The sequence below is a fragment of the Syngnathus leptorhynchus genome, chromosome 12 (assembly GCF_054491065.1).
Source record: "Syngnathus leptorhynchus isolate UIUO chromosome 12, UIUO_Slep, whole genome shotgun sequence".
Lineage (NCBI taxonomy): Eukaryota > Metazoa > Chordata > Actinopteri > Syngnathiformes > Syngnathidae > Syngnathus > Syngnathus leptorhynchus.
In genome coordinates this window covers 1,662,024-1,679,364 of record NC_141206.1, presented here as the reverse complement: position 1 = coordinate 1,679,364, position 17,341 = coordinate 1,662,024, and the positions used below count along the sequence as shown (strand labels likewise).

At 45.8% G+C, this 17,341-nt stretch overlaps 1 protein-coding gene across 2 annotated transcripts in view; it reads left to right on the top strand.

The window, feature by feature from the left end:
- syk (spleen tyrosine kinase) overlaps window positions 1–17,341 on the top strand; it is a 32,528-nt gene that overhangs the window by 5,695 nt on the left and 9,492 nt on the right. For both annotated transcript variants that reach the window (XM_085926421.1, XM_085926420.1), the window contains exons 2-4: window positions 14,413–14,655; window positions 16,045–16,500; window positions 16,589–16,749. In XM_085926421.1, coding sequence (XP_085782547.1) covers window positions 16,099–16,500; window positions 16,589–16,749 — 563 coding nt within the window. In that variant the 5' untranslated portion in view covers window positions 14,413–14,655; window positions 16,045–16,098. The remainder of the gene's footprint in view (window positions 1–14,412; window positions 14,656–16,044; window positions 16,501–16,588; window positions 16,750–17,341) is intronic.

Here is a 17,341-nt window from a genome sequence, read left to right as displayed (position 1 = left end):
AACTTTAAACATGTCATATTTTGTTGAGTCACATGGTTGTCAAAAACGGGCTTTCTTTTTTAGTGAATAATTGTATGCCGTGACTCTCCAATGCCCTCTCAACCAAGGACAAACCAAACTCATTCCCTAAGCATTGAAAAACCATAAATAAAATAAACAACCACATTTTTCCATATGTTAACTTCTTTTGTCCTTGATATGAAGCAACTACAAACCGTCCATCCTCTTTACATTGGTGAATACATGTCCCTTCTCTGTCTGGTGGGGCTAAATCCAATACTTCCCTTACCTGTTCAATTTGCTTCCTCCACTCCCTTCTCTGGTACTTTTCCAATTTGTCCTGTAACGTTTGGTTTGTCTCTGTCCAATTAAACAACGTGACATGCATTTGCCAATTTCCGCTGTCACATCTCTGTCTCAAACCTCCCTGTTCTGTTGTGTTCACCTCAGCCTCATAAACTACTTCTCCTTTGCATCGGTATTGTTTATAGGTGGGTAAAATTTGAATCTGGGACGTTTTCTGCTGGATAATCTCATCAATTGTCATCAATGTCCACACAAAAAGACAACTTAATAAAAATAGCACTACTAAAATTAATTCTGAAAAATCCGAAAAACGTTTCGAGCCCTCCCCTTTACTTTTCCGTATTGCTGCTCCTTCTCCTTCTGTCTCCCCCCTCTTGGCCGGGTCCGGGACACGGCCAAACAAGAATACCTTCATCCTGACGGAACAAACTCTGGGGGCGGACGTAGGTGTGAGTAGTGATACCACCGGCGTCCTTTGAAGTCGCTCTGGGCCGCGTGAGACGTCCTGGCCAAGACACGAAAGGGGCCCTTCCACCTGGGCTCCGTCCACTTTCTGGAGACGACTCGTACGGTGTGAGCTGTTTATCCACCGACGCCTTCCTCCGCCACAGCTGCAGCGGTTTTCTCTCCAATCTGTGCAGAAACACTGGACACCAAAGCAGACAAATAGGACCAGTATGCTGCATGAGACAAATTGGGTACCGTAACATCCTCCGGCGGGACGAGCGTTGTCGCTGGTCCCGGCATTAGACGACCTGTCATCAATTCAAACGGTGCGAATCCAGTGTGCCTGTTAACGGATTGGCGCACAGACAACAAGGCAAGCGGAAGCGCTTGGAGCCAATTCATTTTCGTTTGAGCCATAATTTTGGCCAGTTTTTCCTTCAACGTCCGGTTCATTCGTTCAACTTTGCCCTGGCTCTGAGGATGGTAGACACAGCCGAATCGATGCTTCAAACCCAGAATTGATTCCACCTTGGCCAAGGCTTTGTTGTTAAAGTGTGTACCATTGTCAGAGCGGATCAGGGCGGGAAAACCATGCGTGGGGATGTAATGGGTGATCAAAGCCTTGATCACAGCAGTAGAATCTTCCTTCGAGCACGGATATGCCTCAGGCCAGCCTGAGTAAGCGTCAACCAACACAAGCAAAAAGCGTTTACCATTCACTCTTGTATTCATGTCGGTGAAATCAATGATCACCTCGGCCCCCGGCCACGGGGCCAGCTGAAACAGGCCGGGCTTAGGCTTCAACGTAGGACGTGCATTAAATTTCTGGCAGGACTCACAATCCTCAACGAATCTCCAGACCACGTCCGAAAGTCTGGGATGCCACCAACTTTGGAGATGGACCATCATGGCATGGGGACCCACATGGGAAGGTGTGTGTGCCTGTGATAGGACCTCTGCCATTAGCCTTCCTTCCGGAAGAGCGGGCTGGCCTTTGGGTCCTACCCACAAGCCATCCGATCGTTTGACAGCCTTTGCTGCCAGCCAGACTGATTTTTGTTCCTGGGACGTGGCATCCTGGGCGGCACACAGATCGGCATGTGAGAGCGACAGAGGCAAACAGGAGTCGGGGTGTTCCCCGTCCAGGATTACTGGACCGCGGGACACCATCATGTCCGCTGCCCCGCCATACCCGGCCGTCTGTTTGGCCAATTCATCAGCCGCTTGGTTTCCCCTGGCCACTAAGGTGTCAGCTTTGGAGTGACCAGGCACTTTGACAACGGCTACCTCGCTCGGGTATTTCAACGTCTCGAACAGCTGCATCATCAAGTCCTTGTGTGCAATCTCTGAGCCTCTGGCCGTTGTGAACCCATTCTGTAGCCACCCTACCAGATCGATTAAGGCCGCCGACACCGCATAGGCGGAGTCAGAGTAGATGGTCACGGCCTCCCCCTTACACTGCTCTAAGGCTAATACCAATGCAAAAACTTCCGCCGCCTGGGCCGATGGGCGGGCGGTGAGCTTCATCACTTTAAGGGGTTGGAAGGAACCATCCCTCCACTCGACCGCAGCCGCGGCCGCATGGAGGGAGCCTTCTTTGTCTCTCCAACAGCAGCCATCTGTGAACACCACCCGACCGTGCCCGAGCGGAGTGGAATAGAGGTCAGGTCGGACTTTCGCCACTGTCTGGACCTTCAATGCACACTCATGTGAACCCACCAACAATTGATCGGCCATGTTCACTCCGGAATGGACATAGTTGACATTTGGAGCAGTCAATATTTTCAACAACCGTGTTTGTCGCAGCGGAGTCAACGTGAATGCTGCTGACGCGACAAATGAGGATACCGCATGATCAGTCAACACATAAATGGGATGGCCCATGACTGTGTGGGCTGTTTTGAGTAAGATCTTTGCCAGGCCAGCAGCATATCTGGAACAGTCGGGTTGTCGTTGCTCAATGTTGTCCAAGGGGACGCTGCAATACATCAGCACTGCACGTCCATGCTGCATTTTCTGGTACAGAGCTCCATTCACAACTTTTCCTGAAATGGAGACATCTAAATGGAAAGGCAGAGTGTAATCAGGAGTGGCCAAAGCCGCAGCAGAGGCCAGCTCCTGCACCAGTGATACAAAGACCTCGGCAGCCTCCGGTGTCCAAACCAGGCAAGCCTTGAGATTCCTGGCTCCCTGTTCACGGATCAGGGTTCGGAGGACACCGGTTTTGTCGGCAAAGCAGGGTATGTAGTGTCTGCTATAGCCGCACAACCCCAGGAATGATAGCATCTCCTGCACAGTGGCGGGCCGTGGATGGCGGAGGATGGAGTTTCTATGCTCAGGCGACATGGCGAGGCCACTAGGGGTCAGCACTCGACCCAGAAAAGTGACCTGTTGGCGACAGCATTGCAGTTTCTTCCTTGACACCTTGAATCCTTTCTCTCCTAACCACAACAACACTTTCTTTGTTCCTGCAAGACACGCCTGCTCATCCTTCGCTGCAATCAACAAATCATCAACATACTGCAACAACAAAGTTTCATCCGGCATTTGGCATGGTTCGAGGAGTCCCTTGAGAACCTGATTGAACAAACCTGGCGAGTTTTTGAATCCCTGCGGCATGCGAGTGTATTGCAATTTTATCCCATTGTAGGTTAATGCGAACACGTGCCGCACTGAGGGGGAAAGCGGAAGACAAAAGAAAGCATTGGCCAAATCAATCACTGTGAACCACTGGTAGGCAGGATTCAATGACGCTAGGATCCGGTGCGGGTCCAGCACAGGAAGAACAGGAGTGTTAGTGACATCATTTACTGCTCTCAGATCATGTGCCATGCGCCATGTTCTCCCATCTGCTTTCCGCACTGGCCTCAGCGGGGTGTTCCATTCGGAACACGACACTTCCAACACCCCTGCGTCCCAGAGGCCACACAGAGTGTCTTCCATGCCTTCCGGCCAACGATATTGAGGCCGTTTGATAAGCTGCGTCTCATCCATTTGGAGATCAATAGGGGCCACCGAGTGACAAAATCCGACATCAAATGGACCCTGGGACCAAAGTGTGTCGGGCAAGGCCGCCAGCATTACTTCAGCGTCCTCATGGTCAGTTAATTCCCTACCGTGTGTGCGGGACACTATCGTCATCTCCAGCAATCCTGTATCTGACATGGGTTGTTTAATTTGGTATGCATGCTGAGACCTAGACCAGTATAAATTAGGAATGTGAGTTTCCCGCCAATCGGTCTGTTGCAACAACCGCTTGACCATTGAACCCAATTGTCTGGCCTCGTGTCCTGGGGCAAGAGCTAGGGAAATGTGTGGCACCCCTTTTTCTGTCATTTTGAACCACTGCATTTGTTCATGTGTCAGTTCAGTTGCCGCTGCAACTCCCTCTTTACCAATCAAAATGCATGATGAAGTTAAATCCCACATGTGCCCTTCAACTTCTTCAAACAAATCCCGATATACATCATCACTTTTTCGGTCATAATATAGAGTGCAATGCAAAGGATCAACAGGTGGGTGGTATGGCGTCAGTGAGCAGATCCAGGGTTTCCACAGTAGGTAGGTCGAGAACACACCACCACCAGTCTCTGGCTCCAGCCTGGCCCAGTAGATGGTTGCAGTTTCTGCTTCTGTCGGTAGGGGCGCCATCAGCCACTGACCATGTTGTTGTAGTTGTTGTGAGCACTGGATGCTGACGCCATCTGGAAATTGAATAATCACTCCCTCTGGCCCACACAGAATTCTGGCTTCAACGGCTGACAACAAGTCCCTCCCCATCAAATTGATCGGAGTGTCTGTGGAATGGATGTATTTGTGCCACAGTCTACACCCCGTCCGGGTGATCACAGTTTCAAGTGGTTTGGTAAAAGGCAGAGTTTGTGGTTTTCCCGAGAAGCCGACTAAAGTTGTTGTTTTCTTTGACAGTGAGGATACAGGAAGGGCAGTGTTTATTGATGAATACGTTGCTCCTGTGTCCACCAGCATCTGCACAGGTTTTCCCTCCACTGTCACATGAAGCACTGGCTCCGCCGGGCCGCTGCTTCTCTGGCTCCCCGGGCATCCCTATTCGAATTGTCCACACCAGAGATCATCATGTTGATAGTACTGACCTCCGTGTGCTTGTGGCTGTTGCCAGGGCCATTCACCAGAGGGAGCTGTTCCTGCTTGTTGCATCGGCGCCTCGGGTTGACGTGGCGGGCCTCCGGCTGGGCGGGCGGCTCCGTGCGGTCGATGCTGCGGGCATTCTCTTGCCCAGTGATCGGTTTCGCCGCAGATGAAGCATGCGTTGGGCGAATGGTTTTTGTATGTTGCCCTCCCCGGGTAAGCACTCCCTCCCCGGCCTCTGTATCCGCCCCGGAACTGGCCCCTTCCGCGTCCCACCACCTGAGGAGCCTGTGAGATTTGCATTTCCTTTTTCTGTGATTTAGACTGTCTAGCTTCACCATGCATTTTTGCCAACTGTAATTTCGACAACTGTTTGGATAATGCGTCTGTCTCGTTATCAACTTTAGCTTGTGACTCAGTAAACATTCTGCAGTGATGCAAAAGATGACGTTTAAATCGTTCCTCGGCACAAACCAGAATGTCAGGGTCTGACATTAGCTGCTTCTTCACATCTGGCGGAAGTCCATCCACCAGCGCCGTCCGGAAGAGCACCTCTGCCTCGTGCGTGAGAGCCGGATGGCGACCTGTGGTTTCAATCCAACTCTCCACACATGTTACATAATGTTGGGCAGGTGACATTTTCACATCATAAGGAAACATAGTGGGGGCCAGATCGGTGGGTTGTGGGAAAGTCATTTTAATGTTTTCAAACAGGGGCGCTGCTACTTGTGGCAAGGGCACCTCCCTCCCCAGTCTCGCTGTGCCTGCTGCTTCCTCAATCGCCTGCAATTGCACTAGGGAGCATGCTCCTGCCAACATCTGTCGCATGTCACCAAGTGTACAACTCTGTCCACTCATTAGTGCCAAAAACTTGTTCAGCCACACCTTGCCTCCTCTGTGTAGTGGGGGCATCTTTTCCATCATCGCAGTCACATCACGGAGCACCATGGGCTCGTAACGCTGACCGTCCGCTGTGGTCACCAGCGGACACATCAACTCATTTTTCTGCACCTCTGCTTGTATCATCTGTCCATGACCACTCTGCAAATTATATTCTCTCCGTGTCTGTCTCTCTCCCTGCCCGCCCTTTTTTCTACCATTCAGATTCGCGTACTCCAACATTTTCCTCTGTTGCATCACAACATCATCTTCCTCCTCACCTCCGCTGCCGTCCCGCTGTGAATGCTCTTTCTGTCTCCACTCGCTCTTCGCGTCTTGTCTTATTTTCTCCGTTACCCATTTTAACATCTGCGCTTCCTGTCTACGCTGCTCATCAACTTGATCAACTTTCTTCTTTAGCTCCTCGTTCTCGGCACTTAGTCTATGCCCACCTACTCCTTTCGTTATGTTGGACGTTTGAGGGCTCGGAGCGGGGGTGGAAGTGTCCACGCGGGACGTTTCCTCCTCCCTGATCCGTCGCCTCTCTCTATTTACTGCTTGTTCAATCAGTTGTACAATACTTTGATCCGCCCTTTCGCCTTCCCCTTCGACATCCACTACCAGTCGGCCACCCAACGTCACCACTGGAGCCATCACTCCGGGGTCGCCGTATGGCGGCGGTCCAACAGCAGTCACTCCGAGTGTGGGGGCACTCGGGGGTGTTACATCATGCAAAGATGGATAAATGCCCTTGTATTCAACTCCTTTCTTATCTATTTTCACCGCTTTCTCTACCTCCTCCGCTTTTCTCACATTAACAACACTTTCTACGGGCAGTTTCTTCTGAGTGGCAAACAAAGCTGTTGCAGCTGTTGCCATATTGTGCAAAGAGCGTCGCTCTTCCTCTCTCTCCCAAATGTGCTTCTCGAGCACCTTGCGCTTACGCCAGCCGGCCCCTTTCTGCTCGTCTTCTAAGGAGAGCTTTCCTTTCAGCACCTGACTCTCTTTTTGCTGCAATTGCCGTGAGAGACGTTCCATGTCCCAAATTGTTGAAAAACCCTGAAACAATTTGTCAGCTTCCAATTTCGCCAAGACTTTTCGGTGTCTCACACGCTCCTTTGCCACTTTCTTTCTGTCAATGCCACTCACAATTTGCGCTTCCACATCAACATACATCCTTTCAATCTCACTCCATTCATTCCTCTCAGCACACACACTTCTATCAATTTGGTGCATTTTGGATGTTTTAGCGGTCTGATCTCTCACAGAAGGAACTGTTACCACCGGATGTTTTCGGGAGGCTTCACTTCTCCCAGGATCTCAAAAAAAACCTGGCTATTTGAATACGCTCGTCAACGTACCCTTGTCCGCCACGACTAAGCTAGGTCCCGGACCTATTCGTAATACGCGTAAGTCCCTGACTTTACCGTACACGTCACACACGTAAGTTCCAAACTTATTCGCCGTATGTATCTCTTGCACACTTTATTTGATCTGAACAACAGTCTCCTCTTAAATTTCCTCTTTCAATTTGCAGAATTTCGACTTATAGTAACAGGTATTCTGCTTACCTTATCAGTGATGAGCGCTCAGGGTTGAAGAGACGTTGTACCAGCTCAACGTTGTGCACTTTATTCTAAACGGTTCGCCGACCGAGAGACAGCGTCCCAGACGCTGTCCGGTGTCCTGGATACAGACCACGAGTTGTCAATTACCCTTCTCTTGACATCACGTCAGGGTCACCAAGAAATTGTTAGGATACGGATTTTAGCTATTGATCTGACTCCAAATTGCGATCAACACTTAACACAAGTTTCTATGTCCCAATCCACACACTGGCGCACCTAACAATTTTGCGAGTTCGTTCTGTCAAAGAGAAGACCAGTAGATCAATCAGACCAAATTTACCAATTGTTTATTCCTAACAAAGCGCACTAATACAGGCCTGGGTCCCGGGTCCCTCACACTAAAACTTGTGCGTTTTTGTGACCACCAAAAGACGACACATTCTTCCGGGTTGCCCAGTTTTAAAGAAACACAATATGAATATTAAAGCATGCAAAATATTGTGCGATGATTGGTCGATGGTCATCTCCTCCCCGTCGAGGTGTCATCACTCTGGTCAGGGGGTTGGGTTTTTCCTCTCGAAGCCCGACCACCTGGACGTGGTGTTGTTCTTTGTTCTCGTTCCTCACCGACTTTGAGGTGTTATCGTCCGGTACTCCCTTCGTCCCGTACCATCCCGTACTCCCTGTCTGGTACTCCCTTCCTGGGCCTCCCTGTTCCACAACTCTTAGAAGAAAACAAGTTCATGCAGTGTGCCTGCACATTCCTCACCCCCCACCAATCCACACAAGCACCCAATACTAGATATTACATTGATATGATTATATGTTTCACACAACCTTAAAAAATATGTTTGCAAACCGCTGAAAGCACATTTCCCTTTATTATCTACGCCTACCTTTTGCCATGGCCTGGATGGTAACTCACTTGGAATTAAAGGCTCTTCTCTCTGTGTGGCTGTTTTCTCTGCAAAAGTTACATTGAATTACTTTACTTTTGTCCTGTGAGATTCTCGGCCACCATACTGACTGATTCGCTCTTTCTCTACATTTTACCAATCCTTGGTGCCCATCGTGAATCTTGTCTAAGATCTCATTCCTCATTGATTTGGGAATAACAATACGATTTCCTCTGGTGATCAGTCCTTCTACCAGTGACAGTTCTCCTCTCACTTGGTAAAATTCTTTCAGTGACTCCGGTATCTGCTTCTCATACTCAGGCCACCCCCTTTTTATAAACTCTCTCACCAGCTGAAGGTGGGAGTCCTCACCAGTGTGTTCCTTTATCTCATCCATTCTTTGTGGGGGGAGCTGGGAGATGCCTCAAGATGGAGTCGATGTGTGCAGCAACATCATCATTGTACGCATTATCACCCTCACCTTGAATAGGGCCTCTGGAAAGAGCATCTGCCACAGCTAGTCTTTTTCCCAGAGCATATACAGCTTCTGCATTAAATCGCATCAATCTCATGAGAAGCCTCTGACATTATGGGAACGTTATCTAAGTCTTTGCTGTTCATGAGTGGTACTAAGGGCTTGTGATCCATGATAAGCTTGAAATGGTCCAATCCAAACAAGTATTTATCAAAATGTTCGCATGCCCACACACTGGCAAGGCATTCTTTCTCTATTTGTGCGTATCGCGTTTCAGCATCTCTGAGTGTCCTGGAACAATATGCAACAGGTTTCCAATCCTCACCTTGTTGAAGCAGAACTCCCCCCAGCCCATAACTGCTGGCATCGGCTGACACCACTGTCGGTCAGGTTGCATCATACAAGGTGAGTACAGGTGCTGACGTTAAAACCATCTTCAAATTTTGGAAGGCTGACTGTTGTGTGGGCCCCCACTACCATTCAACTGTCCCTTTTAGCAGCCCATACAGTGGTTGACCTCTGGTGGATAAGTCTGGGATAAACTTGGCCACATAGTTCACCATTCCCAAGAACCTCTTGAGCTCTGACACATTTTGAGGTTGTGGAAAGTCATTAATGCCAGCTATCCTTTTCCGATCAGGTCTGACACCATTCTCGTTGAAAATGTGTCCCAGAAAACAAATCTGCCGCTGTTTAAACTTGCACTTGGCTTTGTTCAATTTAAGACCTGATTCCTCAATCCTCTTCAGCACCTGCTCCAGGCGTCTGTCATGGACCTCCTCGGTTTCACCATGAACGAGGATGTCATCCATGTAGACTTCAGTTCCAGCTAACCCCTGCAGGGTCTCTGCCATTTTCTGTCGAACATTTTCAGGAGCACTTGTTATCCCAAGTGGGAGTCTTCGAAAGGCGTAATGAAGGTGGTCAATTTGCGGCTTTCCTCATGCAACGGGATCTGATAAAACCCACTTGCAGCATCCAATGACGAGAACACCTTTGAACCTGAGAGCCTTGGCATAATTTCCTCGACTGTAGGCAGCACGTACTTTTCACGCTTTCCGGTTCGATTCAATCTTCTCAAATCTGCACAACATCAAACCTCCTTTTTGTTTGGCTTTAGGACTGGAACCATGGTAGCATACCACTCTGTAGGCTGTGTTACCTTCTCTATGACATCTTCTGTTTCAAGTCGGTGCAGCTCCTTTTTCACGAGCGGTACTAATGGCAGTGGTACTCGTCTTGCGCAATGGACTGCTTAAAGCTGGGCATCCTCATTTAGTATGATTTTCATAGGTTCCGTCTTTAATAGGCCACTTGTTCCAAAAACTGTCTTCACTTGGTCTACTCTTTGAACAAGACCCATTTCCACAGCTTCTCCCTGGCTGAGCAGACAACAGCAGTTACCTTTCATTACATACACAGGAAAAGTGTATTCTTTACCCTTGTATACTGTTTTGGCTATGAACCACCCCCTACATCTGAGTCACCCGCCTGGACCGACAAATGGTCTCTCTGCTTTATTTAATTTCAGGGATGTGGGGAGCTTCACGAAAGTAACTTCATTTATAACAGTCCCATCAGCCCCTGTATCAATTTTAAATGAAAGTGGCATCTTCTCTATTTCAAGTGTTAACAGTCCAATTGTCTGAGTTGGCCTCCTTGCTGACCTCACCCAAATACTGGAACTGTCCCGTTTTCTCAGTGGCTTCATTCACTTCTTTAGTATGACACACTTGTGCCCAATGTCCTCTTGTGTTGCACTTTCTACATGCACTTATGTAAGCAGGACATTATCTTTTATCCTGATGCTGAGTGCCACATCTGCCACAGCTCTTGTCCCTTTTCTGGCCTGTGGCGCCACCTTGTGGTCTTTTCTGTGCCTTTTGCTGCGTCCCCCTCCGACTACCGTCAACAGAGACTGGAAGCCAATTTGTATTGCCACCTCCTCCACTTGACGCACCTGCTGGATGACTTGTAATAGCGTCAGGTCTGCCGTGGGCTGAAACTTCTGATATAATTCCTTATCTCGAATGCCAACAACTAGTTTATCCCGGATGTGTTCATCTCTCTTGTCACCGAACTCACAGTTCTCCGCCAAATCGAATAAAACTCTAATGTATGCTTCTGCCTTTTCCCCGGCCAGCTGACTTCGCTGATAAAAGCAGGCTCGTTCGCCTATTAAGTTCCATCTTGGAATGGAGTAATCATCAAACTTCCTTAGCACGACGTCATAGTCTTTCTTATGTCCTTCTTCCTCAAACCCGGAGGAGCTGAATATTTTCTCCGCCTCACGTCCGATGGCGTGAATGAGCGAACTGACCTGGACCTCGCCGTCCTCCTTGTTCAGCTTTGTCACCGTCTGAAAGCGCGAAAATCTCTGTTTCCACTCCGGCCACTCTCCTGGGCTTGTGAACTTTAACTCCTCCGGTGGACTAAAGTTCGACATTTTAATCGCGTTCTTCCAGTCGAGTCACTTCTGACACCATGTGATGTTTTCCTGACATCAAACAAATCTGTTGGTTCCCAAGAACACGTTTTTAATACACTGCTCAAAAAAATTAAAGGAACACTTTGAAAACACATCAGATTTCAATGGTGAAAAATAAAAGTTGGATGTCTTTCCTGATATGGACAGTTTAATGTCTCAGGAACAAAAGGATGCCACATCTTTTGATGGAAATAAAAGTTTTCAGCCTACAAAAGGCTCAGTATATAGACACCCCAAAAATCAAAGTGAAAAAATGATGTGGCAGGCTCGTCCATTCTGCCTAAATTCAATTTCTGCAATTCAAAACTCTTTTCAATATCTTGTGTAGCCTCCACATGCTTGTATGCATGCTTGACAACGTCGCGGCATGCTCCTAATGAGACGACGGATGGTGTCTTGTGGGATGTCCTTCCAGATCTGTCTAAGGGCATCAGTGAGATCCTGTAAAGTCTAACGAGCAACCTGGCGGCGTCTGATGGACCGAAACATTATGTCCCAAAGATGTTCTATCGGGTTTAGATCAGGTGATCTTGAGGGCCATTCAATTGTGTCAATTCCTTCATCCTCCAGATATTGTCTGCATACTCTTGCCACATGAGGCCGGGAATGTCGTGGATCAGGAGGAACCCAGGACCTACTGCATCAGCGTAGGGTCTGACCATGGGTGCAAGGATTCCATCCCGATACCTAATGGCAGTCAGACTGCCGTTCTCAAGCCTGTAGAGGTCTGTTCATCCTTCCATGGAAATCCCTCCCCAGACCATCACTGACCCACCACCGAACTGGTCATGCTGAATGATGTTGCAGGCAGCATAGCGCTCTCCTTGGCTTCTCCAGACCCTTTCACGTCTATCACAGGTGCTCAGGGTAAACCTGCTCTCATCTGTGAAAAGCACAGGGGGCCAGTGGCGGACTTGCCAATTCTGGTGTTCTATGGCAAATGGCAATCGAGCTTCACGGTGCTGAGTAGTGAGCATAGGGCACACTACAGGACATCGTGCCCTGAGGCCACCCTCGTGAAGTCTGACTGTTTGGGCAAAAACATTCACACCAGTAGCCTGCTGAAGGTCATTCTGTAGGGCTCGGGCAGTGCTCAACCTGTTCCTCCTTGCACAAAGCAGCGGATATCGGTCCTGCTGATGGGATGAGGACCATCTACGGCCCTGTGCAGCTCTCCTAGAGTAATGCCTGTCTCCTGGAATCTCCTCCATGCTCTGGAGATTGTACTGGGAGACACATCAAATCTTCTTGCAACAGCACGCATGGATGTGTCATCCTGGAGGAGTTGGACAATCTGTGAAACTTCAGGAGGGTTAAGAAATCGCCTCATGCTCCCAGTCGTGATAATGACTCTAGCTAAAGCTAACGCTTGTGGAAAAACAGTTAAAAAACATCAATAGGGAGGAACTTGAAATGGCCTCCACCTGCAAAACCAGTCCTGTTTTGGGGACCATCTTGTTGTTGACCCTCTAGTGTACCTGTTGTCAATTCCATCAACACCAATTCAGCTGAAAGTGATTAACAACCCCCTCTGCCTGACCAAAACCTTATCAGAAAAGTGTAATTGAATTCATGCCATACCCTGATAAAAAACTGTTCCTTTAAAATTTTTTGAGCAGTGTATATCCAGCACGCAACTTCACATACACCGACGGCCATTAACTATCCCCCATCTCGTTGTCCCAAAAACATTTCTTATACTCGCGAGAGTTAACTGTGTGTGTACTTCAGGTACCATAGACATTTCCATACATTACAATTATTCTCATAAAATGTTCCTTTTTCCTTAAAAAAAAAAAAAAAAAAAATATATATATATATATATATATATATATATATATATATATATATATATATATATATATATATATATATATATACACATTACATAAGGACTAACACCGTGGGGCTTGTATGCAAACCACACTTTAAGACAGATGGATTTAACTGGTGTAAAAGCAACTTGAGGAAGTGAAGGTTTTTTTCACTGAGGGTTGGCGATTGACATAGATACATATAGTTTTAAATGTCACAGAATGATTGGAGTCTGTGCCAGTTTATGTGGGCAGCAACACTTAGAAACAATGTTTGAGCCCCCACAGATATACATACACTGTATGCATTCTTGGGGTAAATGTAGCAAACTACTTCAGTAAAACAATGCACCATTCTGATGTACAAATTCTTATAGCATTGTAATGGTGTAGGATGAAAAAGCCTTCAAATGGAATAATTGACAGCTCCTCTGATCTCAGAGCATCATTCCTGTCTGAATTTAAACCTAAGTAGAGAGTACTCGTTAAACATACTTTACAAGAAGAGAGAAATGAAGATTGTGAAACGAAATAAAGTCATCTGGCACTTCCTGAATACTAAGCATGATTTGGTCACGACATGACTGACTGACAGGATCATGGTTTATTCGAATGTTTAATTTATGTAAAATGCATAATTTTATTCCGTTTTCTGTCAGAAAGTAAGGACACAATCTTATGTACGTACTGAACGTCACTTTATTTTTTAATTTTCTCCACAGTAAAAGTCATCTTTTCGAACTGCTTATCCTCATAAGGGTCATGAGCATGCTGAAACCTAACCCAGTTGGTACACCCTGAACTAGTCGCCAGTCAATCACAAAGCAAACAAAGACAAACAAGCATTCACACTCAAAATTGCGCCTACTACGGACACTCTGGAGTGATCAATCGGCCTATCATGCCTGTTTTCGAAATGTGAGAAAAAAACTGGGTGCCCGGAGGAAACCCACGCAGGCACGGGGACAACATGCAAATTCCACACAGGAATCAAAGCCTGAACCTCTGAACTGTGAGGCAGACGTGCTAAGCAGTCAGGGATACATGTAAAATTGTCGCCTACCCCCATTTGATAACCACTGCTCTACAAAACTAGTGAATTACAATTAAATAGCAAAGTAGGTTTGATTTATGGATTTTGGAAAATGTATTGCACTAATATCAAAGACAGATCTTTCTGATTGTAGTTGTGGAAAGAGGTCATCTCCCAAGCCTCAATTTCATCAAACATCTCACAGTATCCTTGAGCAAGATACTGAACTGTCATTTGCTTTCAGCATTGATTAGGAATTATTCTAAATTGAGGGAACATGCAAATAAATAGAAAAGTGCTGTATATAGTGCATTAAATCTATTGATTGCTGCGTCTTAGTTTTCTTTGATCCAGTCGATCTTTACTTTTTACTGCCATAATGTGTTTCTTTTTTTTCAGTTGTTCTATTGCTCCCTGATTGGTCGTGACATGTTGTTCAGTGTTATCAGAAAAGGGGGAAGTTAAAGCATCCATTTGTCAAGGAAGTCTCTGAAATAAGGAAGCTTCAGAGTGCCTGTGGTCTTGTTTCAACTGCAAAGATCTTGGTTGTTACTAGCCGAATTGGACCAGTGTTGGTGTTGGATTGCCTGAAAAAGTGAAGAGGATCCATTCTTATTGAAATTCCTCACAACTGGACATAGTGTAAGTAAAAAAAAAAATCTGTTTATTCTATGTTTATATGATTCAAGCTTGTCTTCATCAGTTTCATACACCATATACCAATCATTCTGCGCAATGCTGGGTAGGAGATATCATTATACTTCCTTTTAACCATTTGTTTCTGTTATTACTGTGTTAGAAAACTACAAAACTATATTGATATTTAACTGTTATTGATGTTTCTTTTGCTAACCACAAATGCATTGAATTTCTCTCCATTATAAGAAAGCCAATGATTGTCCAGCTTTTTTTGCTTAACTGTCTTTACTTCCCATGACAAATATTGTTTTGATTCATAATTCTTGTAATGTTTTACGTTACGTTATACGGACACATTTAAGAAATGATTGTTTTATTAAGGAAATCCAATCTGGATTTTGCAACCTGCTATGGGCTGCTTAAATTGGATTGGATGCTATTAGTCGGGCCCTTTTGTAAACAATAACTTCTGCTCACAAGTTTAGTGACCCTTTTGTTAGGCCTCAAAGATGTCATGAAGTCACCCACAGGAAACAAGCTTTGTGTTCACCTGTGCTGGAGACACGTGTTCTTTTTCTTGAACGTTTATTGTTTCGGATAGGTTGCACAACAAAATAAATCTTTTGCGACTGTATTATAATAATAATAATAATAATAATAATAATCGTAAGAAATAAGAAATTATTGTTTTACCAAGGAAATCCAATCTGGATTTTGCAACCTGCTATGGGCTGCTCAAATTGGATTGGATGTTATTAGTCGGGCCCTTTTGTAAACAATAACTTCTGCTCACAAGTTTAGTGACCCTTTTGTAAGGCGTCAAAGATGTCATGAAGTCACCCACAGGAAACAAGCTTTGTGTTCACCTGTGCTGGAGACACGTGTTCTTTTTCTTGAACGTTTATTGTTTCAGATAGGTTGCACAACAAAAATAAATCTTTTGTGAATGTATTATAATAATAATAATAATAATAATACCCCAGCCCTGCACATACTCTATGCCCGTGACTTGTCAACTTGGCTCGGTAGGACAGCCACGGTTCCCACTGATGACATTCCTTTCCTTTGCCAGCTCCATCTGGCTTTGTTTGAAGGGCCAGGGACTTATAGTCCTTGTCATGCATTTGGTCAAAATTGATGATTTTCTTTTTTGAATGGCATGAGGGCAGGGACATTCAATGGAGACTCTGCATTAATGTCAAAATATCCAGTACAGAAATTTTAATGTGTGAATTTTTTGTGAGTATGAAGCCAGTAGCTCTCGGTAATTAATTTAATTACCAGCAGCATCTAATTTTGTTTAGTTTGGCATTTGTTTTCTTCATTTGATATAAATTTCAATTACCACCTATAAAACAAACTGTATTGCAATGACATTTATTTTTATTTTAGGTGAATTATTTTGGGAGTGGACCTTTTAAAGGCACCCGCCATCATTGAGCCAAGATGGCAGACCGAGTGACTAGCCTGCCATTCTTCTATGGCAACATTACCAGAGAGGAGGCAGAGGAGTATCTGCAGCAGCCGGGTACAGCTAGTGGCTTGTATTTGCTACGGCAAAGTCGAAACCATTTTGGAGGTTTTGCCCTGTCTGTATTACATTCTGGCCGCTGCTACCACTACACAATTGAAAGAGAATCCAATCAAACGTATGCTATTGCCGGTGGTAAAAGCCACAGCAGCCCTATAGATGTGATTGACTACCACTCCCAGGAGATGGACGGCCTTGTGTGTCGGCTGAAGAAGCCTTGCAACAGGCCTATGAACATGCAGCCTAAGATGGGGCCATTTGAGGATTTAAAGGAAAAACTGATCCAGGACTATGTAAAGCAGACCTGGAACTTACAGGTGAGAATACATTCATGTGAATATTTTTTTATTAAGGCACCATTTCTTTCATTAAAAAGAGGGTCTAAATCTTAACTTCTATGAGCAGGGGACAGCTCTGGAACAAGCCATTATCAGCCAAAGGCCGCATTTGGAGAAGTTGATTGCGACCATTGCTCATGAACGAATGCCCTGGTTCCATGGAAAAATAACTCGAGAGGAGTCCGAGCCAAGGCTTCAAAATGGCTCCCGTACGAATGGAAAATTTCTGTGAGTATTTTACTTATGTCTGTCCTGTTTGCTGTAAATGTGGAGAGAATATTTGATTTAAAAAAACAATCCAATTGGAAAATACAATCCTCTTGCCATCTAAAAGGGGGTTCAGAGTGTAAAATACAATATTGTGGTGAGTTATTATACTACGTAATTTGGTAAATGTTTGATCAACACTTGTTATCCTGTGACAGATGCAAACAGAAAGGCATTAACTTGGCCAATGTAGACAGACTTTAACTCCCTCAGAAAATCTCAACAGGATACTGCTTGAGATTTAGAGTATTTGGGGGGGGGGACATTGCTTACTTTGGACACTGGCATCATGGTTCAAATCCTGGTCAGGGCAGATGGCCCTATAGGTGGGTTGTGTCAAGAAAGGCATCTGGTATAAAAACTGTATCCATATATTACGTGAGTGACTTGCTCTGGGGAAATTTGTTTCTTCTTCCAAGAAAATGTTGGTCATAAAATTATTATTATTATTATTAGACAGACAGACAGACATATATTTTATTGCGCCCAGCGCTGTTATTATTAATTATTATCAACCACAGCTAAACTGATCATATGGTATTCAATTTCATGG